Below are 26490 nucleotides of genomic sequence, written 5' to 3' on the forward strand. Positions count from 1 at the left end.
GGAAGAGGAAGACCCCAGATATTTCTCTGACGAGGAGTCTGAGGGTCTTCCTTCTGATCCCACTCCCTCTCCTGAAAGACAGCTTTCTCCTCCTGAGAGTCTGTCTTTCGCTTCCTTTGTCCGGGAGATGTCTACGGCCATCCCCTTCCCGGTGGTTGTGGAGGACGAGCCCAGGGCTGAAATGTTTGAGCTCCTGGACTATCCTTCTCCACCTAAGGAAGCGTCCACTGTTCCCTTGCACCATGTCCTCAAAAAGACATTGCTTGCGAACTGGACAAAACCTCTAACTAATCCCCACATCCCCAAGAAGATCGAGTCCCAGTACCGGATCCATGGGGACCCAGATCTGATGCGCACCCAGTTGCCTCATGATTCTGGAGTTGTGGATCTGGCCCTAAAGAAGGCTAAGAGTTCTAGGGAGCATGCTTCGGCGCCCCCGGGCAAAGACTCTAGAACCTTAGACTCCTTTGGGAGGAAGGCCTACCATTCCTCTATGCTCGTGGCCAAAATCCAGTCTTACCAGCTCTACACGAGCATACACATGCGGAACAATGTGCGGCAGTTGGCGGGCTTGGTTGATGCTCTCCCCCCCGAGCAGGCCAAGCCTTTTCAGGAGGTGGTCAGGCAGCTGAAGGCGTGCAGAAAATTCCTGGCCAGAGGGGTGTATGACACCTTTGATGTTGCGTCCAGGGCCGCTGCTCAAGGTGTGGTGATGCGCAGGCTCTCATGGCTGCGTGCCGCCGACCTGGAGAATAGACTCCAGCAGCGGATTGCGGACTCGCCTTGCCGTGCGGACAACATTTTTGGAGAGAAAGTCGAACAGGTGGTAGAGTCTCTCCACCAGCGGGACACTGCATTCGACAAGTTCTCCCGCCGGCAGCCTTCAGCATCTACCTCTACAGGTAGAAGATTTTTCGGGGGAAGGAAGACTGTTCCCTACTCTTCTGGTAAGCGTAGGTACAATCCTCCTCGACAGCCTGCGGCCCAGGCTAAGCCCCAGCGCGCTCGCTCTCGTCAGCAGCGTGCGCCTCAGCCAGGCCCCTCGGCTCCCCAGCAAAAGCAAGGGGCGAGCTTTTGACTGGCTCCAGCAGAGCATAGCCGACATCCAAGTGTCAGTGCCGGGCGACCTACCAGTCGGGGGGAGGTTGAAAGCTTTTCACCAAAGGTGGCCTCTCATAACCTCCGACCAGTGGGTTCTTCAAATAGTCCGGCAGGGATACACCCTCAATTTGGCCTCAAAACCTCCAAATTGCTCACCGGGAGCTCAGTCTTACAGCTTCCAGCACAAGCAGGTACTTGCAGAGGAACTCTCCGCCCTTCTCAGCGCCAATGCGGTCGAGCCCGTGCCATCCGGGCAAGAAGGGCTGGGATTCTATTCCAGGTACTTCCTTGTGGAAAAGAAAACGGGGGATGCGTCCCATCCTAGACCTAAGGGCCCTGAACAAATATCTCGTAAAAGAAAAGTTCAGGATGCTTTCCCTGGGCACCCTTCTCCCCATGATTCAGCAAAACGATTGGCTTTGCTCTCTGGACTTGAAGGATGCCTACACACACATCCCGATACTGCCAGCTCACAGACAGTATCTGCGATTTCAACTGGGCACACGTCACTTCCAGTACTGTGTGCTGCCCTTTGGGCCCAGGGTGTTCACAAAGTGCCTGGCTGTGGTAGCAGCGGCACTTCGCAGGCTGGGGGTGCACATGTTCCCATATCTCGACGATTGGCTGGTGAAGAACACATCCGAGGCAGGAGCCCTGCAGTCCATGCAGATGACTATTCGCCTCCTGGAGCTACTGGGGTTTGTGATAAATTATCCAAAGTCCCATCTTCTCCCAGTGCAGAAGCTCGAATTCATAGGAGCTCTGCTGGATTCTCGGACGGCTCGCGCCTATCTCCCAGAGGTGAGGGCCAACAACTTGTTGTCCCTCGTCTCGCGGGTGCGAGCGTCCCAGCAGATCACAGCTCGGCAGATGTTGAGATTGCTGGGCCACATGGCCTCCACAGTTCATGTGACTCCCATGGCCCGTCTTCACATGAGATCTGCTCAATGGACCCTAGCCCCCCAGTGGTATCAGGCTGCTGGGGGTCTAGAAGACGTGATCCACCTGTCCACGAGTTTTCTCGAATCCCTGTATTGGTGGACAATCTGGTCCAATTTGACTCTGGGACGTCCTTTCCAAATTCCTCAGCCACAAAAAGTGCTGACAACGGATGCGTCTCTCCTGGGATGGGGAGCTCATGTCGATGGGCTTCACACCCAAGGAAGCTGGTCCCTCCAGGAACGCGGTCTACAGATCAATCTCCTGGAGTTGCGAGCGATCTGGAACGCTCTGAAGGCTTTCAGAGATCGGCTGTCCCATCAAATTATCCAAATTCAGACAGACAACCAGGTTGCCATGTACTATGTCAACAAGCAGGGGGGCACCGGATCTCGCCCCCTGTGTCAGGAAGCCGTCAGCATGTGGCTCTGGGCTCGCCGTCTCGGCATGGTGCTCCAAGCCACATATCTGGCAGGCGTAAACAACAGTCTGGCTGACAGACTGAGCCGGATTATGCAACCTCACGAGTGGTCGCTCAACTCCAGAGTGGTGCGCCAGATCTTCCAAGCGTGGGGCACCCCCTTGGTGGATCTCTTCGCATCTCGAGTGAACCACAAAGTCCCTCAGTTCTGTTCCAGGCTTCAGGCCCCCGGCAGACTGGCATCAGATGCCTTCCTCCTGGATTGGGGGGAGGGCCTGCTGTATGCTTATCCTCCCATTCCTCTGGTGGGCAAGACTTTGCTGAAACTCAAGCAGGACCGAGGCACCATGATTCTGATTGCTCCTTTTTGGCCGCGTCAGATCTGGTTCCTTCTTCTTCTGGAGTTATCCTCCAAAGAACCGTGGAGAATGGAGTGTTTTCCGACCCTCATCACGCAGGACGAAGGGGCTCTTCTGCATCCCGGCCTCCAGTCCCTGGCTCTCACGGCCTGGATGTTGAGAGCGTAGACTTTGCCTCTTTGGGTCTGTCAGAGGGTGTCTCCCGCGTCTTGCTTGCTTCCAGGAAAGATTCCACTAAGAGGAGTTACTTCTTTCTGTGGAGGAGGTTTGCCGTCTGGTGTGACAGCAAGGCCCTAGCTCCTCGCTCTTGTCCTACACAGACCCTGCTTGAATACCTTCTGCACCTGTCTGAGTCTGGTCTCAAGACCAACTCTGTAAGAGTTCACCTTAGCGCAATCAGTGCATACCATTACCATGTGGAAGGTAAGCCGATCTCAGGACAGCCTTTAGTTGTTCGCTTCATGAGAGGTTTGCTTTTGTCAAAGCCCCCTGTCAAGCCTCCTACAGTGTCATGGGATCTCAATGTCGTTCTCACCCAGCTGATGAAACCTCCTTTTGAGCCACTGAATTCCTGCCATCTGAAGTACTTGACCTGGAAGGTCATTTTCTTGGTGGCAGTTACTTCAGCTCGTAGAGTCAGTGAGCTTCAGGCCCTGGTAGCCCAGGCCCCTTACACCAAATTTCATCATAACAGAGTAGTCCTCCGCACTCACCCTAAGTTCTTGCCAAAGGTCGTGTCGGAGTTCCATCTGAACCAGTCAATTGTCTTGCCAACATTTTTTCCCCGTCCTCATTCCTGCCCTGCTGAACGTCAGCTGCACACATTGGACTGCAAGAGAGCATTGGCCTTCTACCTGGAGCGGACACAGCCCCACAGACAGTCCGCCCAATTGTTTGTTTCTTTTGATCCCAATAGGAGGGGAGTGGCTGTAGGGAAACGCACCATATCCAATTGGCTAGCAGATTGCATTTCCTTCACTTACGCCCAGGCGGGGCTGGCTCTTGAGGGTCATGTCACGGCTCATAATGTTAGAGCCATGGCTGCGTCGGTAGCCCACTTGAAGTCAGCCTCCATTGAAGAAATTTGCAAAGCTGCGACGTGGTCATCTGTCCACACATTCACATCTCATTACTGCCTGCAGCAGGATACCCGACGCGACAGTCGGTTCGGGCAGTCAGTTCTTCAGAACCTGTTTGGGCTTTAGGATCCAACTCCACCCCCGAGGGCCCTGTTTGTTCTGTTCCAGGCTGCACTCTCAGTTAGTTGGTAAATTTTTTAGGTCAATCTCAGTTATGTCCTCGCCGTTGCGAGGTCCAATTGACCATGGTTGTTGTGTTGAGTGAGCCTGGGGGCTAGGGATACCCCATCAGTGAGAACAAGCAGCCTGCTTGTCCTCGGAGAAAGCGAATGCTACATACCTGTAGAAGGTATTCTCCGAGGACAGCAGGCTGATTGTTCTCACAAACCCGCCCGCCTCCCCTTTGGAGTTGTGTCTTCCCTTGAAGTGTATTGTCTTGCTACATACTGGACTGGCCGGCTCGAGCCGGTTTCGGGCGGGAAGACGGCCGCGCATGCGCGGTGCGCGCGAGGACTAGCAAAGGACTTTGCTAGAGAAGTTTCCGATTGGAGGGGCTGCCGTGGACGTCACCCATCAGTGAGAACAATCAGCCTGCTGTCCTCGGAGAATACCTTCTACAGGTATGTAGCATTCGCTTTATACAATGTAAATAAAATAATACAAAGTAAATAGTGTATAAATTATATGATCTAATAAAAAGCCATATAATTAAATAAAGGGAAAAACTGAAAAATTGACACAAACATAAGAAAACTATACATCATTACAAAGAAATAGAAATAACATCCATATTGTGGGAATATAAGACCACATAAAAACAATCTTGAAATGTCTTTAAATCAACAACAGTGAGACACTATCATGCTGTGTGTATCCAACATAAATAGCTATAAATATGAAGTATATCCAGAATAAATCCTCACGCCCAAAGTTGGATGTAGGAATCTGAACTAAGTGCTATTATATAAACGGTGCTCAGCCGGGACCACCCTTCGTGGAATAGTGCGTCGCGTGGATTTTTCCTGGCACCTTAATTTGAACACTATTGACTGAATCTGGCCCTAAATGTTACTCATAAGTATTGCCACACTGGGACAGACCAAAGGTCCATTAAGCCCAGCATTCTGTTTCCAACAGTGGCCAATCCAGGTCACAAGCTCTTTGGCCCTTTCTTTTAGGAGAATCTGTGGCTCGTGCAGAAATTCATAGCAAACAGTATCCTTAGTTTTCCAAAGCAGCAAATACTGCAATGTGTAGTGGGGTGATATTTGCCCAGTGCCGTAGCGAGGGCTAATGGCACCTGGGGCGGGTCGCCGCTGCGCCACACCCCCCCCCCCCGGACCGCATTCTTACCTGCGGGAGGGCCGATCCGCTCCGAGTGCACGCCACTCGGAGCTGCGTCGGCCCCGCTGGTTCCCTGCTCTCTCTGCCCCGGAACAGGAAGTAACCTGTTCCGGGGCAGAGGGAGCAGGGAACCAGCGGGGCCGGCACCCTCCCTAGCACGTGCACCCGGGGCGGACCACCCCTCCCGCCCCCCCTTCCTACGCCATTCTATTTGCCAACTGTGATCTTTACATAAATGCTTCAACAAAGACAGAAGTCTTTAATAGCCGCTTAAATTGCAAATTTCAAAGCACATCTCAGTTGCCCTTTTAAAGCACTCAATAGCTGTACCCCAGCCATAGAAAAAGTGGCAGACCGTCTCACAATATCTTGTGTGGGTCACCAGATCAGATGATAAACACATTGTCATCTCAGACCCCAAAACTCCTAACAGGATGATACACAACAAAACTATCTTTCAAGCACTCTGGTGCAGATCTGTAAATAGCCTGATGCATACAACAAAGAACTTTAAACTGTATTGTACTCTGCATTGGCAGCCAGTGTAACTTTCTCAAAATTGGAATAATATGTGTTTGCTGGGTTGCACCAGATACCAAGCTAACAGCAGCATTTTGCACTATGTAACGCCCTAATCCTAGTCTTTGCCATTTCAAGATAAAGAGCATTGCAGTAGTCCAATCGTGATAACGCCATACTCTGGATAACCCCATGAAAATCATAGAGCATCAGCATTGCTTTAATTCTGAGCAATGCACATAATCCTCTCACTAATCTATTATTGAATTACATAGGAGGAAAAGACTTCAGATGCTTAACCTTTCATTGTTAATGCTCTGATTAACTTTATAGGGTTAATGCCTTCAATATCCCACATAGAACTATTTTGCTCGAACTGTGGATATGAGGCTAATCTTTTTGAACATAATACAACATAGAAACACAAAATTAGCAGCGTTAAATTTGGAGGTTTTTGACTAGTGACGAGCTAGCCTGATATCCACAGTACGAGCAAAATAGTTCTATGTGGGATATTGAAGGCATTAACCCTATAAAGTTAATCAGAGCATTAACAATGAAAGGTTAAGCATCTGAAGTATTTTCCTCCTGTGTAATTCAATAGTAGATTAGTGAGAGGGTTATGTGCATTATTTAAGTTAAAACAGTAGTTAATAGGCAACATACCATCCGTAACCTAAACTAAGCATTTAATTCTGAAAAACAATCAAAACAGAAAAACAAGTCTGAATAACATTTGTTACCTGATCTTTCATTGACAGCCCAGAATCTAATAAAACACCTACATAAGTACATAAGTAATGCCATACTGGGAAAAGAGCAAGGGTCCATCGAGCCCAGCATCTTGTCCACGACAGCGGCCAATCCAGGCCAAGGGCACCTGGCGAGCTTCCCAAATGTACAAACATTCTATACATGTTATTCCTGGGATTTTGGATTTTTCCAAGTCCGTTTAGTAGCGGTTTATGGACTTGTCCTTTAGGAAACCGTCCAACCCCTTTTTAAACTCTGCTAAGCTAACCGCCTTCACCACATTTTCCAGCAATGAATTCCAGAGTTTAATTACACGTTGGGTGAAGAAAAATGTTCTCCGATTTGTTTTAAATTTACTACATAACATATACAGTGCAGCTAATTTAATCCCCCTCCCCTAAAGGATCAAAAAAGTGGACCAAAACTCCTGCATTATTTCCCCAACAATCATCACCTCAGACTTTCCAGCATTCGGCAGGCTCAGAACCTATATTTAATTTCCCATTTTATATTTTTCTTATTTGTGTATTATGTTGGGTTTTTTAATTAAAAATTGCTTAATGAAAACTTATTAAAACATAAATAAGGTTTTTATTATATTCATTATTATTACTACTTTGTCTATAGAGCAAAGAAAAAAATAACAGGACAGAAGAAAATATATATCTAAATCTATATATTTATATGAAAGTGGAAAAGCCAAAAATGCAATGTTTGCAAATTTAGGGGTCCCTTGTATTAATAGATGCTTAGCACAGGAAAAGCAGATCACTATTTTGCCTGTTTCTGCATGCTAACTCATATTAGCTCTTTTTTTCCCCCAAAAATATTTTTTGTAGGGGATGTGCCATGGGCAGTGAACGGGCATGGGAGTGTTAACCAGCCTGCCCGTCATGATTTGTGCATGCTAACCGGCTAACGTAAAGTAAATGTGGGATCACTTACTGCCTTCTAAATAGGAGATGGTCAGGGCTTCTGGGTTAGCTTTTTACAGGTACCACACACTAAATCGAACATTAACACAAGACCTGAAATGGAAAATGCCCTAGAAAAGCACTGTGTTCAAGCTGGGCTCAGTGCACAGAAAGGTCTCACATTAGAACGTGTTAAGCTGATTTCAGCGTTCTTCAGTAGAAGGGGCTCCTTAGATGCAAAGAAAAGAACATAAAACAAAATAAAACTGAGCATTTATTAGATACACAGCTTTTATACACAACAAGAACGAAAATACACACAACCTGTCCCTGGTTGTCAGTTACAAGGATCAGAACTGTAGATACTTGTCAGTGGGGCTCAGAAGCCCCGACCCAGGAAATGATATTACTGGTGCAGATCTGGAAAGCGGAGCAGTTCCATTCGGTTCCCGGATAGATTGTAGACGCACGTTGATCTGGGTTAAGATGGCTTTTCAAAGGGGGTGTATCAATGCAGCTAAGTAGGATAGGGGTCAGTTCCCTGATCATAAAGTAAGATGTATTTATTATTTACTAAGATTTATTTACCACCCTTTTGAAGAAATTCACCAAGGTGCTGTACCTCAAGTATAACCCCAAGATAGGCAATAAGCAATTAGAACAGTAAAAATATTGAAACAGTACACTATTGGCATGCTTCTCAATCTTTCTGTAGCTACAGCCACAGAAAATGCATGATCCCCTGGAAGCATAGGCCGATGACATCTTCTGGAGGTCCCACCCAGATCACGACTCTGCGTTATGCCACAGCCTGCTACTTACAATGTCAATACAATACACATTAAAATGTCTGTTCCCCTCTGTTGAAGGCTCTCAGATGCTGATTTGTGTTCCTTAAAGTCGCCCCACCATTCCTTCTCCTGCTTTGGGTCCAAGGTCTCTCATAATTGTAGCAGTGTCATTAGTTCATTCTTTAGTTCAGATAAGCATTGCTGCTCTAATCTTGCCCAGCGGAGACAATTGTGTGCAGTGGCTGTGAATGCTCTTGTTTCCATATGATGCTTAAAATTGGACCCAGCAAAGGTGCTGGCAGAGTTTGAGGGCGAATCCCTTTTTTAACCAAACTTACTGCCATCTTCCCCACACCTCTCTCTCAAAATTTCCAAGCTCCTCTGTGTTTCAGCGATAGGAAGTTTTAACATCTCTCTCCTTCCTAGGAATCTTCTCATGAGTTTCAAGCGTTGGGAGGCAGGTCCTGGATTGTGTTCACCCCCTAGGTTGTTTGCAATCAGCACAGGTCGTCCGCATTACGCGCTATTATCTGGATTCTGGTACATGCACATGTATGCATCCGAGAAGAATCTTTTGGACAAAATGTCTATTTGTGTGAGATCCAGGGCAGCAAACTGTTCTTCAGACATAGCCAGGTAATGGCCCAGCTGTGGACAGGGTTGGATTGCTGGAACATTCGACCCCTTCTCATCACCTAAAGGAACCCAAAACAAGGTGGCAGAATTATTTACTGTTACAGGACTGGGAGGCAAGCTGGTTGGAAAAGAATCGTGGTGATTTTTCATAACTCATACCCCTTTTTCCAATGCCTTCTAATCAGAGAAGGGAAGAAAATTGCACAGTGATACCTAGAGCAAACCCAAGCCCAGTTCTTGGCCAAGTGAGCGGCAGCTCTTTCAGCCAGTAGAATGTGAATAAATATATTTTATTTTTATTTATTTATTTTGTTGCATTTGTATCCCACATTTTCCCACCTATTTGCGGGCTCAGTGTGGCTTACAATACATTGTAAATGATGGAAATACGATTTGTTACAACTCAGTTATGGATTACATTATGAGAAGTTATACGGAGACAAAGTCAAAGTATCATTAAGGGAATAGGACCGAGGAAAAGAACAATGGAACAGTGGAAAGAGACAGCGGGAAACTGATAGGGTAATAGAACATTAGCAAAAGAACGTTTGGTATAACATTTTCTGTGAGTAAAGGTATGAATGTGATAAAGTTGTATAAAATATTACAGTTTAGTACTGCAAAATGTTACATATTCCAAAAACTACTCCAACATAACACTTTTTCTATATTTGTTGCCCAAGAATTTTTTTCTCATGCAATCTTTCCTCTTATCTTCTGGACCCTTTTCCTATTATTTTTCATTTTTCCCTTCCTTATGTGTCTTTTTCTGAATTTAGTTCATTCTTGCCTTTCTTTGCAGCATTCTCTCTTCATCTCATTTTGATGTTCTCCACTGCCTCTTCTTGTCACCCATTTTTTTTGTCTTTGACTTGCAGTCTTCCACCTCTCCTCTAACCTCCATCTCCTTGTCTCCTACCCCCTTCACTTTTCACTGACTCTCAACATCTTGTTTATCTTCCCCCTCACCCCCCCTCCATTCTTTCTCACTCTGAGTGAACCACAATCCTCCACTTTCCACCTGTAGTCTTTCCCCCAAATCTCCTATTTCCACTTCTCTGTCTCCACCTACCAGGGCCGGTCTTAGGCAGAGGAGACCAAGGCGGCCGCATAGGGCCCCGCGCTTTAGGGGGCCCCGCGCGGCGCACCTCAACTCTGCCTCTCCGAGCCCTGCTTGCTTGGACTGCATCATCATGATCGCTGCGCTCCCGCCACCGGTGCCCACCCCCCCCCCCCCCGGCTGAGCCCGCTGTCAGCTCCATAATCTTTTCAATGGGGTGGAGCTAGGGTGGGGGCGGGGCTAGGATGGGGCCCCACCAAATTGGTCTGCACAGGGCCCCGCACTTGCTAAGACCGGCCCTGCCACCTACCAATGGCTCTTGAAACTGAAAGGACTTGTTTTTAGATTAGAAAAATAAATCTTACCTAGTCTTCCAGCCATGCTGTCAAAAAATACCCAAGAACGTTTGTTGGGTCCGTATCTCACAAAGGAGACATAATGACTGGTCTTAATACAGAGCACAGCAAAGAGCTGCAGCTTTTTTCTGGAAATGGAGCTGCGGTGAAGACCCCTGGTACTTTCGATTCTTTCGGCTTTGTGTTCTCGTCTCTCTTTGTGAGAATGCACCTTTAGAAATAAAACAAAGCACAGATTACTGTGAGGTTCTATCTCACATTTTCCTTGTTTTACTTTAATGGATTAGGTGTTCCCATCCTTTACTCAGAATGTGTGCACTAGTCTGGCCATTAGGTGTCACTATTGTACAATTCTTGAGATAAGTAACATAGTAACATAGTAGATGACGGCAGAAAAAGACCTGCATGGTCCATCCAGTCTGCCCATGACAAACTCATATGTGTATACCTTACCTTGAATTTGTACCTGTCCTTTTCAGGGCACAGACCATATAAGTCTGCCCAGCAGTATTTCCCGCCTCCCAACCACCAGTCCCACCTCCCATCACCGGCTCTGGTACAGACCGTATAAGTCTGCCCTCCCCTATCCTTGCTTCCCAACCACCACCCCCTCTTCCCCCCACCTGCTCCGCCACCCAATTTCAGCTAAGCTTCTGAGGCTCCATTCCTTCTGCACAGGATTCCTCTACGCGTATCCCACACATGTTTGAACTCCGTTACCGTTTTCATCTCCACCATAAGTACATAGGTGTTGCCATACTGGGACAGACTGAAGGTCCATCAAGCCCAGCATCCTGTTTCCAACAGCGGCCAATCCAGTTAGAGTAGGCTTCTGCCTAGGGCAGCAGTGCAGCACTGGTAGAGCAGCCCTTTAAAATGCGTGGTCAGCAGTGGGCCTTGAGCATATGCATGGATACTCAAACACCTGCCACCTTTCCTTTCTGTTCTATGCAAGTTCTGTTCCGGCAGAAGTTCAGGTAGGGTGGTGGTGGTGGCAAAACTGATGGAAGGAAGGAAGGAAAAGAAAGAAAGAAAGAAAGAAAGAGGGGAGATCCTGGACATATTGGTAGGGGGAGGATAGGAAGGGAAGGAGAGAGAGATGCTGGACACCTTGGGGAGGGGGAAGGGAAGGAGAGAGATTCAGGACACTTGGGGGAGGGAAGAAGGGAGAGATGCTGGACACTTTGAGGAGGGGGAAGGGAAGCATGCTGGATATTTAGTGGGGGCAAGGGTAGGACAGAAATTCTGGAGACCTGGGAAAGGGGTAGGGAAGGGTTGGAGCACATGGCTGATGGCCATCAGATACACTTGGCTCAGCCCTAAATGTCCCATCACACTGCCCCTTTAAAGATGAAGGGTCTTATGAACCACAAATATTAGAGCAGTGTGAAATATAATTGCCCAGGCCCACCCTGTGCCTTTATGGGGGTGGGTCTAACAGGACTCTGCCATTAAACTGGGAGAGAGTGCTGCCAAGGTACTGCTTTCAGTGCAGCTGCCTTCTCTAATTAGTGGGAACCCAGGCAAGGAAACAAGTGCTTCAGTGAAACCAGGCACTTGCTTCCTTTTGCTATTGCAGGAAGATTTGCATAAATGGGCATTTTGAAAATTGCCCACCCTGTGTGTGTGCATTCTTTTACCTGCATTTTTCCTGCAGTTGGGTAAGTCAGGAGAAGCATTTCATTACCATGCACCTTGGCCCATAGGAAAAAATTTACTAGAAATCTGCACTGGCAGTTTTCAAAGGGAAAGTATGCACAGATTTTCACTTTAAAGCCCTGGTGTAAAATGAAAGAACCAATTTTGAAAATTTCCCTCTCTGTGTGCCAGTATAACACCTGTGTTGGGCCCTAATAGAGATAATCTTTTCTGCTAAATCGATTCTGCTATTCAAGTTACCCAGTTCCAAGAAGAAGGTTTTTAGACCAGTCCTGGATTTCTGTCAACCTCATCCTGATGTCAATGGGTAGAATCAGGGACTACAAATCCCACACTGCTTTGGGATGTCAGTTTAAAATCAGGACTGGCCAAAAAAGTCTCCATCCTGGAACTGGGTAACTTAGTGGCTAAGCTGTATTCATCCTTTCCACCAGTGGTTCCTAAGCCTGTCCTGGGGGGCTCTGACCAATCAGGTTTTCAGGAGATCCACAATGAATATTCATGAGAGAGATGCAAATCTCTGTCATTAATATTCATTGTGGATATCCTGATCACCTGACACTAGCTGAGGAGCCCCCAGGACAGGATTGAGAACCACTGCTTTATACCCAGGCCACCTTTCAGGAGTGAGGTGATCACTGAGGGACCCACCCCAAAATAGCCAGGCCCCCTGCAACCAGTCACAGAATCTATGACAAGACAGAATTGGTGTGTGAGGCCTGAGCTCTTTCATTAAAACTTGGGGGTCAGGGGTCAATTTTAGCAGACAATGGAAAAGGTGCCGGTACTCAGTACCCCCAAGTACCCCCTCAAAAAAGGCCCTGTTTATACCAATGGGGTGAGGGAGAGGAATTCTAATTAGAACCAGCAAAGTAGAGTCACTGTAGACTCCGTTGGGAATCACTAAAGCAGGAGGCGTTTTCAATAACACTTTGATATCCTAAAGAACACTTTGAACAAAGCAAAAGAATCTGAAGAATTTTCCCCACTGCCAAGTGTCCAAAACCTTTCAGGTAAGTTTTAATTACTGTGTTTTACCTCTATAGATATAATAAGCTTTGGGTTAGAGACCAGTAGAGCGTGCATGCATTTGTAGATCCTGCTGCCAGATTCAAGTGGCTCCTAAGGCTTAAGGCTGCCAACTGGATCCAGAGTTGATCCAGTCCAGGGTTTACCCCGGTGCATGCTAGGACTTGTAGTCCTTTTTTTAGGGAAATCAGAACTACAAGTCCCTGCATGCAATGGGGTAAACCTAGGACTGGATCAACCCTATCCTGTGGATCTGGATCCAGTTGGCAGCCTAACTGCAGCTGCCACTGTCTGTCATCTCGGGGGGCAGATATGGCCCAGGCTTCGTAGGTGATTCCATTGCCCGCATGGCAGTGGAAAATTGAACAAACTGGAGTTTTCCTTGCTATTTCTTTGACCAGGACACTGCAGCAGTGATTTCATAGTTAGAATCCTGAAAGGTAACTTTAAAACAATACAGGAACGTAAGACCTTTGAAGTCAGAATGATTGAATATTTTGACACCCAACAGACAGGACTTAACAAGGACCTGGGTTTTCTAGCTCATTATAAACCATAAAGTTGTATTTCTTGTTTATCATCCTCCTCTCACCTACCCACACCCATCCTGTTAGACTATCAATGAAATGCTTTGATGTCCCCATGCATACCTCCTTCCCACCCTGTCAGACTGTCAAAGTAATGCTTTGATGTTTCTCTCATATATACTATCTGCTACCTCATTTGCTTATTTCCGATCTGAGGAAGAAGGGCAACCTTCGAAAGCTAATCAAGAAATGTATTAAGTTATGTCCAATAAAAAAGGTATCATCTTATTTTCTTTTCCATGTTCTATTTTGTTTGATTTCTATTGATAACCTTAAGAGTGGACTAACACGGCTACCACACTCCTCTCTACTTGCTATTTCTGACACTTGTTGACATTATGCTATGCAGCAATGGATTATTTTGACAATTTTCGGGTGGTCCCACACTAATTTTACAATTAAATATCGTAGCTGGTGGGAATCCCTAAGCCCTACCAGCTCAAGACATCAGCAGCCTGCTGAAGTGGAGAATCCCTATTGAAAACCGTGGCAGTTCATATTTGCAAATCAAGCATGCACGGTGGCACTGGCTGTCACGATTTTTGACAGGTAACCTGGTGGTGGAAGAGTGGGAGGAACCATCCACTGATGATTTAAAAAAAATATATCTTTATTGTCTCAGACCATAACAAAAGAACAAAATTCCAACAATCAACACTCGTAAACTTGCTTAACAGTATCATTTACATTTGAAAGCCATGTTCGTGACAGTGAATAAAAAAGAAAATCTTTCAAAATGTACTCTTCTTTTCCCTTTTTGCCTTCAAAGTGATTTTCCTACATGGCTTGATCATTTTTTTTTTCTTTTTCTTTTTTTAAATCTTCCCACCATATCCCTGCTCACTTGGTATCAGTTATCCCTTTCATTTACAAAGCTGGCCCAGTGGCTGCAGTGCGGTAATGCTGGGAAAGGGGTAGGGACACTTTGAACAGGCTGTGTCGGCATTACCGCACCGGCAGCTGCTGGCGTGACTTTGTAAAAGGGGAGGAGGATATATTAGAACTGAGACTTGTGTACCTAAAGCAAAGATCTGGTTAGTTACCAAAACACTTATTTTACAGACAGTGAACTTAATATGAAGATAATCTATAAACATGATTTTGGCAGAATTTTCTCAGAAGTGTCACAGAGCAATCCCAAAGAACCAAATTCAGATTTATGTGCTGTGATTTATGTTAATGTCCACTCTGCCTGGATACTTGAATATTTCCAAGGGATTGCTCCTATTTCACAGCTGATGGAAAAGCTTTGGTGAATTCTGGCTATTTCCTCCTCATGCTTTTAGCCTATTAAAAGCCCTTACCTGTCTTTCGCAGAGGTGGCAGAACTGCTTACTGGGTCCAGGAGCTAGCAAGGGATCCTTCATGCACTGGCCGCATTCATACTCAGCTGGGCCGCTGCAGATGAAGCATTCACTGGGCTCTGCAAGGAAACAGCTTTGTATTAGATCGGCAGGCATAGGAGCCAACTTTTCAAAATTATTGGGGGTGCTAAGCCCAATGGAAATGACCCCTCCCTGGACACATACAAGGAATTTTTTCAATATTGGGGGTGCTCAAGCACCCACAGCACCCACAGAGTTGGCTCCAATGTCGGCAGGAGCATATCACCAGAGACACCAAGGAGATGCAATTTTTGGGAAGAAGATTTTAGCACATGCCACCAGCACTGCTCCATTCTGTCCTAGCCCCGCCCACTCCACTCCCAGGCCTACCCACTCTATCTCCTAGCTCCACCCCTGCCCCTCCCCTCTCAATTCTATGATCATGCTGGCTGGGATTGCCCTGAGGACTAGGTTGAGAAACACTTTTTGCATGGCCTATCTAAAATTTGCAGAGAGAGTAATGCATTTTTGGTATCTGTAAACCTCTTCACCTTTACTATAATATGAGGTGTTCTCCCAGCTGTGGGTTTCTTTCCTTATTGGGAGTGGGGAAGGTGTGTTTTCTGTTTCGTCTTCAAATGAAGACGGTGCTGCTCGTTGTGATCTTGGGTAAATCACTTAAGCCTCCATTGCCTCAGGTACAATCTTAGGGCCCCTTTTACTAAAGCTTAGTGTGTGCTAACAGACATTAAAGTGTGCTAAGTGTCTCACTGGTATATAATAAGACATGCAGCATTTAGTGTGTGCTAATGTTCGTTAGCTCACCCTGAGCATTAGTAAAAGGGTCCTTGAGATTGTAAGCACTCCAGGGACAGGGAAACACCCAGAGCAGCCGAATATAAATTCACCTCAAGCTGCTATTGAAAAAGTGTAAGTAAAATTCAAATATTTATTTATTTATTGCATTTGTATCCCACATTTTCCCACCTCTTTGCAGGCTCAACGTGGCTTACAATACATCATGAATGGTGGAAATGTATAAGCAAATAGACATTTAGTGTTACAGAAGGATCTTGGGTAACATGATAATGATAAAACATAATAGTAATATAACAAGCAGATATTATAAGACAGTTCTGAATATATGTGGAGGAGTGGTGTATGTTCACAATTGTTGATCTTTGTGGTATGCCTTATTAAAGAAACTTCTACTCCTGACTAGAGCAATGCTTTCTAATCTTTATGTGGCTGGCCCAAGATTGCGACCAAATCAAATTGTGTGACCCCCCCCCCCAGAGGTGCAGAATAATGATGTACCTAATGGAGAGCTCACCTGGGTCATGACCCCATAGGCAGGTTTTGTGACCCCATTCGAGGTTCTGACTTACAGTTTGGAAAGCTCTGGCTATGGAATGAAATCCCAGCAGTTCTAGATCGGATAATGGTACATAATCTACCATGTCAGGAACGCTCGAGTTTTCAGTACAGTAACTGGGAGGCCACCTTAGTTTTTATACAGTTGAAAGCAAAGGATATCACTAGTGAAGATAGATCCATCTAGCGCAGCTGGTTGGCCGGGAGTAGAAGAGTTGCTTAGGCCGTAGTGACTGGGGCGTCTGGAAAGCTGACCCCTGAGGCTAAACAGGTCTGAACCAGTGAAGTAAAGAGCAGACCAAGAACACTTACTCTTATAAAGCAAATCTGTAATGTCAAGTTCCATTGAGGGGAATATAAAAGGAAACATCTTAAAGTTCTTCCCAAATCTTGGCATTTGAAGCATGAGGCACGATGGAATCTAAGGCACAAACAGGACAAAACAGGTAAAACAAAACAAAACAGGTAAAACAAAATACGAAAGTGCTAAACCCCTAGAAAAAGAGATGCACTGGCTTCCACTTAAAGAACGCATCACGTTCAAAATATGCACCCTAGTTCATAAAATTATTCATGGAGATGCACCAACCTACATGTCAGACCTGATAGACCTACCACCCAGGAATGCTAAAAAATCATCCCGCACATTCCTCAATCTTCATTTCCCAAACTGCAAAGGTCTCAAATACAAACTAACGCATGCGTCAACCTTTTCCTACCTGAGCACACAATTCTGGAATGCGCTGCCGCGCAAATTAAAAACGATCTATGAATTAGCTAACTTCCGAGTTCTACTGAAGACTCATCTCTTTAACAAGGCATACAACAATGATCAATAAATATAAACTCCTATACGCACATCCAAAACTGCCTCTACTATATCTACTTGCCAAAACACTACCATGTTTTGTCACTATCAAGATCCTGTAACTACTACTAAATGTAAACTTTCTTATACAACTCATATATTTCTTAAATACTTCTTAATATGTTTGTTTGTTAATATACTATCATGTTTTATCATTATCATGCTACTCAAAATCCTTCAGTTATCACTAAATGTATACTTTTTCATGTATTTCTGTTACTCATGATGTATTGTAAGCCACATTGAGCCTGCAAAGAGGTGGGAAAACGTGGGATACAAATGCAACAAATAAATTAAATAAATAAATAAGACACAATGATTTATGTCAGATGGACATGGGACAGCCTGACAAAGGTGATCTTATTACTACTCCCCTACCAAACTGCAAAGACTCACTCTTTTTCTAAATGTAAGCCTTTCTGGTCCAGAGCTTTGTAGTTCACATGACTGACCTATCAGTGTGTGCTAGAGTTGAGTCGCTAAGACTTTTCTCCTATTCGGGTTTTTATGAAAGAATAAACCACTGAACTAGACCCTTCAAGAGTTTTCAGATGTATTTTTCTTCTTAATGCTTCAGAACTTGTCATTTGTCTTTCAAAAAGTCCAAGATTCATAGGCAGCTGCTGTAACCATTAGGCTATGGCTCCATCTCAAAAAGTCCAAGATTCAAAGAGTAGAAAATGTCGTAATTTAAAGCAATAGATGTTATCTCTGTTTTGTTTTCTGTGAATTGTATTTCTAGCCCAGCAGTTTCCTTCTGCTCCTTTGGGCTTCAAGATTTAATCAGAACCAAAATCCCTGGGTTGGCTGCAGCCCGCTCACTTTGGGCTCAGGCCTACCTAGCGGTGGTGCCCTCTTATTATGGCTGGTAGGGATCCCTAAGCCTTGCCAGCTGAAGACCTCCTCCAGTCATCTGATGGTGCCCAGAAGCCTAGAGCGCCTCCAGGCTCTGCAGTCACCTTGGCAACTGTGTTCCTGAACCAGAACCAGCATCTAGCGCGTGCTCACTTTTTGCACTTGGGCGAAAACTGACCATGTGTGAGAAGTGAGCATCAAAGTGACTACAGAGCTTGGTGGCATGGCGTTCTGCGCCTCTGGATGCCTTCAAGTGACTGGAGGATGTCTTCAGGGATCAAGAGGGAGTACAGGATGACCCAATGATGACCAGATGGGGAGATGAATCTTGAGAATTCTTTAAGAAAAGCACCAGAGAAAGGACCCAACACGGGATATGTTTCAGTGAACGCAGCCTACTCCCACGGTGTTCACGGTGGCGCTTCTTGAGCTTGTATCCTACATGTACTGCACAGTTTACTGACAATGTCACCAACTATACTACCGCACCAGACACTACACCCAGTGGCTCTAGTTACTAGTGTGTTTACTGTGACCTCTGAGGCAGGCGGCTGCATCCGCCGAAACACAGCCCATATGGGACCCTTTCTCTGGTGCTTTTCTTAATTCTCAAGATTCATCTCCCCATCTGGTCGTCATTGGGTCATCCTCTATTCCCTCTTGGTTCCTGTTGGTTTGTCAAAGAGACTTCTTTTCCTGTTTTTGTTCTGGACAGAGTTCAGGGATCCCCGCCAGCTTAGGCATTTATCTTGTGAGTTGAGTTATGGGGAGCACCGAGAGGAAGAGGGATGGAGAGGACATTTTGTACCCACCCAGTCTGCACTGTCTATGCTACTGGTTTCCATTATTTTAGGGCCCTTCACCCAGAACAGTCCTCTCCCTTTTGAACCTGGAACTCTAGCTGCATCCAGTAGATGTTGCCATGGAACAATGATTGAAACTGCCTCTCCTCTCCCAACTTCAACGGATGTGAACTTGCCTAGGTGAGTAAGCAGCATCCCCACCCCCATCCAGGGAGTAACATCTGGGCCTTGGAATTGAACCTAGACCTTCTACATGACAATTCATGGCGCTGCCATTGAAACACCAGACCCACCCAGAGTCTCCTTGTTTCATTTATTAACACGGTGACAGATGTATTGAAATAATTTGTGATTCACACACATAACCTTGAGAGTGCGTCCGTACCTCATCAAACTTCAGGTCACATGACAGGAATGATTTCTCCAGCAAGTATTGTACCGTGGGGACATTCACTGCCTCATCTTTCTCCATGATGATCTGGTAAATGTTACACTTCTGAGTCTTGTTGTTTGACCTAAGATTTCATAGGAAGGAGTCATAAGTTCAAGAAATGTTTCTATCAGTGAATTCTAATAATGCATTCAAAGAAATTCAAAGAAAATGTTGCCGGCTGGTCCCTAATCTCACCTGCAGAGCTTTACAAAGCTGCTGGCAGGTGGAATTCAGGGCCGTCGAGAGGGGGGGACAGGGGGGACAAAAGTCCCGGGGCCCGGGCCTCCAGGGAGGCCTGGCGCCGCCACCGCCTGGCCCGCCCTCTGTCGCCGCCTGGCCCACCCTCCGTCACTCCCAGAACTAACCTTAAGCCTCCTTTCACTCCTTCCTTCCATGTCCCGCCCTCGCCTGACGTAAAGTCCGCGAGGGCGGGGCACGGAAGGAAGGAGGAGAGGTCTGTCCTGCCGCTGCTTGCTGCGAAGTGAAAGGAGGCTTAAGGTTAGTTCCGAGGGCCTGGCCCGATAGCGGGTGGAGGGGACCCCGGCAACCTCGGGTGGGTGGGCAGCGGGGGACCCGGCGATCTCGGGTGGGCGGCAACCTCAGGGGGGGGGCTGGGGGCGGCCTTGTCCCGGGCCCGGCTCCGGCTCTCGGCGGCCCTGGTGGCATTGGTAAGAGGAGGGGAGGAGAGGAAGAGGTTGGGTGGATTGTGGAGGTGATGTGTTCCTATCCTGGAGCAGGCAAGGTATCTGTCACTGTAAGAGTGACCCCTTCTGGTACAAGACCAGTACTAATAGGTTCAATCTCGTAAGATACGTCCCTTTAGTTCAATTTCTGGCACCCTAGGAATTATTCTGTGGGTGGGGGAGAAGGTTAAGAGGGAAAAAGAAGGCAACATTTTTGTTGTTATGGGTTGCGCAAGTATCTTTACAGATGTTAACGTTTAGAGCAGCCTAATGGTTCAGATGACAATTTTTAACATTCACAAAATTGTTATTATTTAAAATAATTGCATACAAAACAGAGAAGAACAGCCATCATAAAAAAGGCAGAAAATGTAATAGAATACAACAGTATAAAACCATACAGTCCAGGGAGTACAGAAAGAATATAGCTATATCAATGTGAAGTTAGAATCAATTTTGAAAGGATAAGATGGACCCAGAGTTCCTAGAACAGAAAATAGGAAATAAACATTGTAATGTCACAATACAAATAAAATTCAAGAAACTATGAATGAGTTATGAATTGGCGAAAGAGGCAATGGGGGACCATATAGTTAAAATCGAGAGGTGCCTGTTGGTAAATTCAAGAGCCTTACACTCAAATTTGTGTATCATAAGGACAGTAGGACCATGCATACTTCCTACCCACCCCCATCCTCCCACCCTGTCAGACTGTCATAGTAATGCTTGAATGTTTTCACTTATATACACTGTCAGCTAGCACATTTGCTTATTTCCGATCTGACGAAGAAGGGCAACCTTCGAAAGCTAATCAAGAAATGTATTAAGTTATGTCCAATAAAAAAGGTATCATCTTATTTTCTTTTCCATGTTTTATTTTGTTTGATTTCTATTGATAACCTTAACAGTGGACTAACACGGCTACCACACTCCTCTATCTAAAATGTCAGGAATCGCTAATGAGCGATAGATAACAATATTAGTTGTCAAACCAGCAGAGATGGGGAGGATAAATCTAATGATTTCCCATATTGCAATCCAAAAAGGTTGAATACATGGACAGGAAAATAACATATGTAAAAAATCACCTAGAATTTCAATGCCAGCATTGATTAGAAAAACCCGCGTTAGCATGGTGTAGTTTACCTGGTGTCTAAATTGCTTTTTGGAAAAGGAAATGATGAGATTGTATAAGACTGGTGGAGCTGGTAGGGTGCAAAACACATTTAGGGGTCCTTTTACTAAGCTGTGAGGCAAAAGGGCCCTGCAGCAGCGGCGGGGGCTGTTTTTCCCGTGCACCAGGCCCTTTTTACTACAGCGAGTAAAAAGCCCCCCCCCAAAAAATGGCCATGCAATAAGATAACTCTTACTGCATGGCCATGCAGCAGGAAGCACTTCTGCCACCCACTGAGGTGGCAGTAATGGCTTCCATGGTAACCCGGCAGTAACCGGGCAACACGCAGCAATTATGGGCATCTACACGGCTAGCACATGTTAAAAGTGCTAGTGCGCTTTTGTTAACAGGGTCCTAAATCTTCACCCCAGATATGACCACACATTGAACAGGGGAAGAGATTTTGTTCAGATGAACCATGAGGCTAGAAAATATGTCGACAAGAAAAAGCAACACTGGGCCTTCAAGAAAGAGACAATGGCAGTCCTTTATTGTGAAAAAGACCTGACACGGGCCGTGTTTCGGCGCACAAGCGCCTGCCTCAGGGGTCAAAGTGTGTCTTCACAATATATGAGCAGGAATGTTCAGACAGTCTGAGTAAATTGCCAGCCACCACTGAGCGTTTGTTCAATCCTACCAGATGCTGTCTGTGTGAAAACTCTTTTGTGATTACGTAGAAAATATGTCGAACATTAAGAGCCCTGTTTACTAAGGTGCGCTAGCATTTTTAGTTTGCACTATAAAGCGTGCACTAGTGCTAGAAACACCCATAGGAATAAATGGGTATCTCTAGCAGTAGCGTGTGCTAATTTGTAGAGCACGCTAAAAACGCTAGCATGCCTACAGCACACCTTAGTACACAGGGCACAAAGAAAACACATTTTACCTGATTTTTAGCAAAGGTTCTATAGACAGGATCTCCTGCAAAAGAACACTGAGAAATTCTTCTGGATCTAGACAAAAAAAAAGGAAGACATTAACCTTCTTTTATCGTTATTTTGTTGTTTCAGCGTAACAGGGAATCAGCAAGACACAGAGCAGACCAGCAGGTGTAGGAGTAGACACTATATTAAGTACATAAGTAATGCCACACTGGGAAAAGACCAAGGGTCCATCGAGCCCAGCATCCTGTCCACGACAGCGGCCAATCCAGGCCAAGGGCACCTGGCGAGCTTCCCAAACGTACAAACATTCTATACATGTTATTCCTGGGATTTTGGATTTTTCCCAAGTCCATTTAGTAGTGGTTTATGGACTTGTCCTTTAGGAAACCGTCTAACCCCTTTTTAAACTCTGCCAAGCTAACCGCCTTCACCACGGTCTCCGGCAATGAATTCCAGAGTTTAATTATGCGTTGGGTGAAGAAACTTTTTCTCCGATTTGTTTTAAATTTACTACACTGTAGTTTCATCGCATGCCCCCTAGTCCTAGTATTTTTGGAAAGCGTGAACAGACGGCTTCACATCCAAAAATACTATTAAAACCAGCTCGCAGAGTAAAAAACTTGCATCAGGCGTGGATGCTGTTTAAAAACACCATCCTGGAGGTTCAGGACAAATATATTCCACGTATTAGGAAAAAGGGAAAAAAGACTAAACGTCAGCCGGCGTGGCTAAACAGTAAGATAAAGGAAATCATTAGAGCCAAAAAACAATCCTTCAGAAAGTGGAGAAGAGAACCAACTGAAAGTAACAGGATAGATCATAAGGAATGCCAAGCCAAATGCAAAGCGGAGATAAGGAGGGCAAAAAAGGACTTTGAGAAGAAATTAGCGTTGGAAGCAAAAATACATAGTAAAAACTTTTTTAGATACATTAAAAGCAGGAAACCGGCCAAAGAGTCGGTTGGGCCGCTGGACGAAAATGGTGTTAAAGGGGCGATCAAGGAGGACAAAGCCGTAGCGGAGAAATTAAATGAATTCTTTGCTTCGGTCTTCACCGAGGAGGATTTGGGGGGGACACCGGTGCCGGAAAGAATATTTGAAGCGGGGGAGTCGGAGAAACTAAACAAATTCTCTGTAACCTTGGAGGATGTAATGGGTCAGTTCAGCAAGCTGAAGAGTAGTAAATCACCGGGACCTGATGGTATTCATCCCAGAGTATTAATAGAACTAAAAAATGAACTTGCGGAGCTACTGTTAGAAATATGCAATCTGTCCCTAAAATCGAGTGTAATACCGGAAGACTGGAGGGTAGCCAATGTTACTCCGATTTTTAAGAAAGGTTCCAGAGGAGATCCGGGAAATTATAGACCGGTGAGTCTGACGTCGGTGCCGGGCAAGATGGTGGAGGCTATTATTAAGAATAAAATTGCAGAGCATATACAAAACATGGACTGATGAGACAAAGTCAGCACGGATTTAGTGAAGGGAAGTCTTGCCTCACCAATCTAATGCATTTTTTTGAGGGGGTAAGCAAACATGTGGACAATGGGGAGCCGGTTGATATTGTATATCTGGATTTTCAGAAGGCGTTTGACAAAGTGCCGCACGAAAGACTCCTGAAGAAATTGCAGAGTCATGGAATCGGAGGTAGGGTATTATTATGGATTAAGAACTGGTTGAAAGATAGGAAGCAGAGAGTAGGATTGCGTGGCCAGTATTCTCAGTGGAGGAGGGTAGTTAGTGGGGTCCCGCAGGGGTCTGTGCTGGGTCCGTTGCTTTTTAATGTATTTATAAATGACCTAGAGATGGGAATAACTAGTGAGGTAATTAAATTCGCCGATGACACAAAATTATTCAGGGTCGTCAAGTCGCAGGAGGAATGTGAACGATTACAGGAGGACCTTGCGAGACTGGGAGAATGGGCGTGCAAGTGGCAGATGAAGTTCAATGTTGACAAGTGCAAAGTGATGCATGTGGGTAAGAGGAACCCGAATTATAGCTACGTCTTGCAAGGTTCCGCGTTAGGAGTTACGGATCAAGAAAGGGATCTGGGTGTCGTCGTCGATGATACGCTGAAACCTTCTGCTCAGTGTGCTGCTGCGGCTAGGAAAGCGAATAGAATGTTGGGTGTTATTAAGAAGGGTATGGAGTCCAGGTGTGCGGATGTTATAATGCCGTTGTATCGCTCCATGGTGCGACCGCACCTGGAGTATTGTGTTCAGTACTGGTCTCCGTATCTCAAAAAGATATAGTAGAATTGGAAAAGGTACAGCGAAGGGCGACGAAAATGATAGTGGGGATGGGACGACTTTCCTATGAAGAGAGGCTGAGAAGGCTAGGGCTTTTCAGCTTGGAGAAGAGACGGCTGAGGGGAGATATGATAGAAGTGTATAAAATAATGAGTGGAATGGATCGGGTGGATGTGAAGCGACTGTTCACGCTATCCAAAAATACTAGGACTAGAGGGCATGAGTTGAAGCTACAGTGTGGTAAATTTAAAACGAATCGGAGAAAATTTTTCTTCACCCAACGTGTAATTAGACTCTGGAATTCATTGCCGGAGAACGTGGTACGGGCGGTTAGCTTGACGGAGTTTAAAAAGGGGTTAGATAGATTCCTAAAGGACAAGTCCATAGACCGCTATTAAATGGACTGGAAAAATTCCTCATTTTTAGGTATAACTTGTCTGGAATGTTTTTACGTTTGGGGAGCGTGCCAGGTGCCCTTGACCTGGATTGGCCACTGTCGGTGACAGGATGCTGGGCTAGATGGACCTTTGGTCTTTCCCAGTATGGCACTACTTATGTACTTATGTACTTATGTACCCAATGTGGCCATGTTTCACCTAAAAATAGCACCAAATGGGCACATACCTAAGGAAAACTAGAACAAACATTCCCCTAACAACAAATTTCTATCCAAAACACCTACAAATGAAAAGGTATAGGAAAAAAAAACTTTAATTTTAGAAAATATAAATAACTTTTATCAATGATTAAAATACATTAGCAGTTTGTTAGCTTAAAAAGTGTTCACAAATCTTAAAACCAATGAACAAACTAGATGCAGCTAGGTCTGCTGATCTGAATTTGCTTTTTTTTTTTTTTTTTTACAAAAATGGCTGGAAAAAAATGCCTAAAAATGCTGAAGAGTTAAAAATTCTTATGCATTCCAGCGGCCATCTTGAATGTGTTTCAAAGTTACAAATAAAGTCATTGGAACCAGGTAGTGCTATACACTATGGGGAATCTTATAATAATGAAGTACAATCCCAGAAAATTGCTCCAAAAAGATTTTTAAAAATGCCAAAACACTGCATCAAAATGGTGAGGAATGGCCATACAAAAACATCTATAAATAAATTCAGACATTCTGCACTAAAATCAGAAATAATAACCACATAAAATATATTGCTAAAACATCATTAAATAAGAGTAAAAGCAATGGTAAACACTGAAATATACAGAAAAATTATCAATAGAAATCAAACAAAATAAAACATGGAAAAGAAAATAAGATGATACCTTTTTTATTGGACATAACTTAATACATTTTTTGATTAGCTTTCGAAGGTTGCCCTTCTTCGTCAGATCGGAAATAAGCAAATGTGCTAGCTGACAGTGTATATAAGTGAAAACATTCAAGCATTACTATGACAGTCTGACAGGGTGGGAGGATGGGGGTGGGTCGGAGGTATGCATGGGGACATCAAAGCATATCATTGATATTCTAACAGGGTGGGTGTGGATAGGTGAGGGGAGGGTGATCAACAGAGAAATACAGCTTTATGGTTTATAATGGGCTAGGAACCCCAGATCCTTGTTAAGTCCTTTCTGTTGGGTGTTAAAATATTCAATCATTCTGACTTCAAAGGTCTTACGTTCTTGTATGTTTTTTTCTTGTATGGAAGAAGGGCAACCTTCGAAAGCTAATCAAGAAATGTATTAAGTTATGTCCAATAAAAAAGGTATCATCTTATTTTCTTTTCCATGTTTTATTTTGTTTGATTTCTATTGATAACCTTAAGAGTGGACTAACACGGCTACCACACTCCTCTACAGAAAAATTATGAAACCAATATTATAGCACAGAAATCACATAAAGTTATCATGACTAGTCTCCATCTCCAATATCTGTCCAGATCCCTGGTCTGATTGTTCATAGGTTCGCTGCTTCCCCTCCATCCCTTTCTGCATTCTTTGTGGTTTTGATGCTGGTGTGTCTGTTTTTGAACTCTATTTTCCAAATCTTTCCTAATTGAAAAATCTTTTTGGATACATTTTTTTCTAGGGGGTGTTGTGTATAGAAATGCTGAGGGATCAAAAACCTCGTCACAGTTACTTCTAACTCTCTTACTTCTTCTTTCTGTTGTGGGACAGCTAACTTCAATGAGTTGCCTATTTTCTATTTTGTCTAGGTTCCTTGCCCTATCTCTGGCGTCATTAAACCTAGGCTTGTTAATATTTTTGTGTAATGGGTGGATAGTTTTACATTTATAATCTACCTCATCCCTTTTATACATTTCATGTTTATTATGTTTAGCCT

The 26490-nt window shown here is 44.9% G+C and overlaps 1 protein-coding gene across 1 annotated transcript in view; it reads right to left on the minus strand.

Annotated features, from left to right (window-relative positions):
• Positions 1 to 7311: 7311 nt before the first annotated feature.
• LOC115476720 (ubiquitin carboxyl-terminal hydrolase CYLD-like) overlaps positions 7312 to 26490 on the minus strand; it is a 59714-nt gene continuing 40535 nt past the window's right edge. The window contains exons 7-12 of the mRNA XM_030213270.1: positions 21949 to 22015; positions 19158 to 19287; positions 16559 to 16667; positions 14852 to 14970; positions 10282 to 10483; positions 7312 to 8915 (exon numbers count right to left, since the gene is read on the minus strand). Of these exons, the coding sequence (XP_030069130.1) occupies positions 8737 to 8915; positions 10282 to 10483; positions 14852 to 14970; positions 16559 to 16667; positions 19158 to 19287; positions 21949 to 22015 (806 nt within the window). The 3' untranslated portion in view covers positions 7312 to 8736. The remainder of the gene's footprint in view (positions 8916 to 10281; positions 10484 to 14851; positions 14971 to 16558; positions 16668 to 19157; positions 19288 to 21948; positions 22016 to 26490) is intronic.

This window comes from Microcaecilia unicolor, chromosome 8 (genome assembly GCF_901765095.1).
Source record: "Microcaecilia unicolor chromosome 8, aMicUni1.1, whole genome shotgun sequence".
NCBI lineage: Eukaryota > Metazoa > Chordata > Amphibia > Gymnophiona > Siphonopidae > Microcaecilia > Microcaecilia unicolor.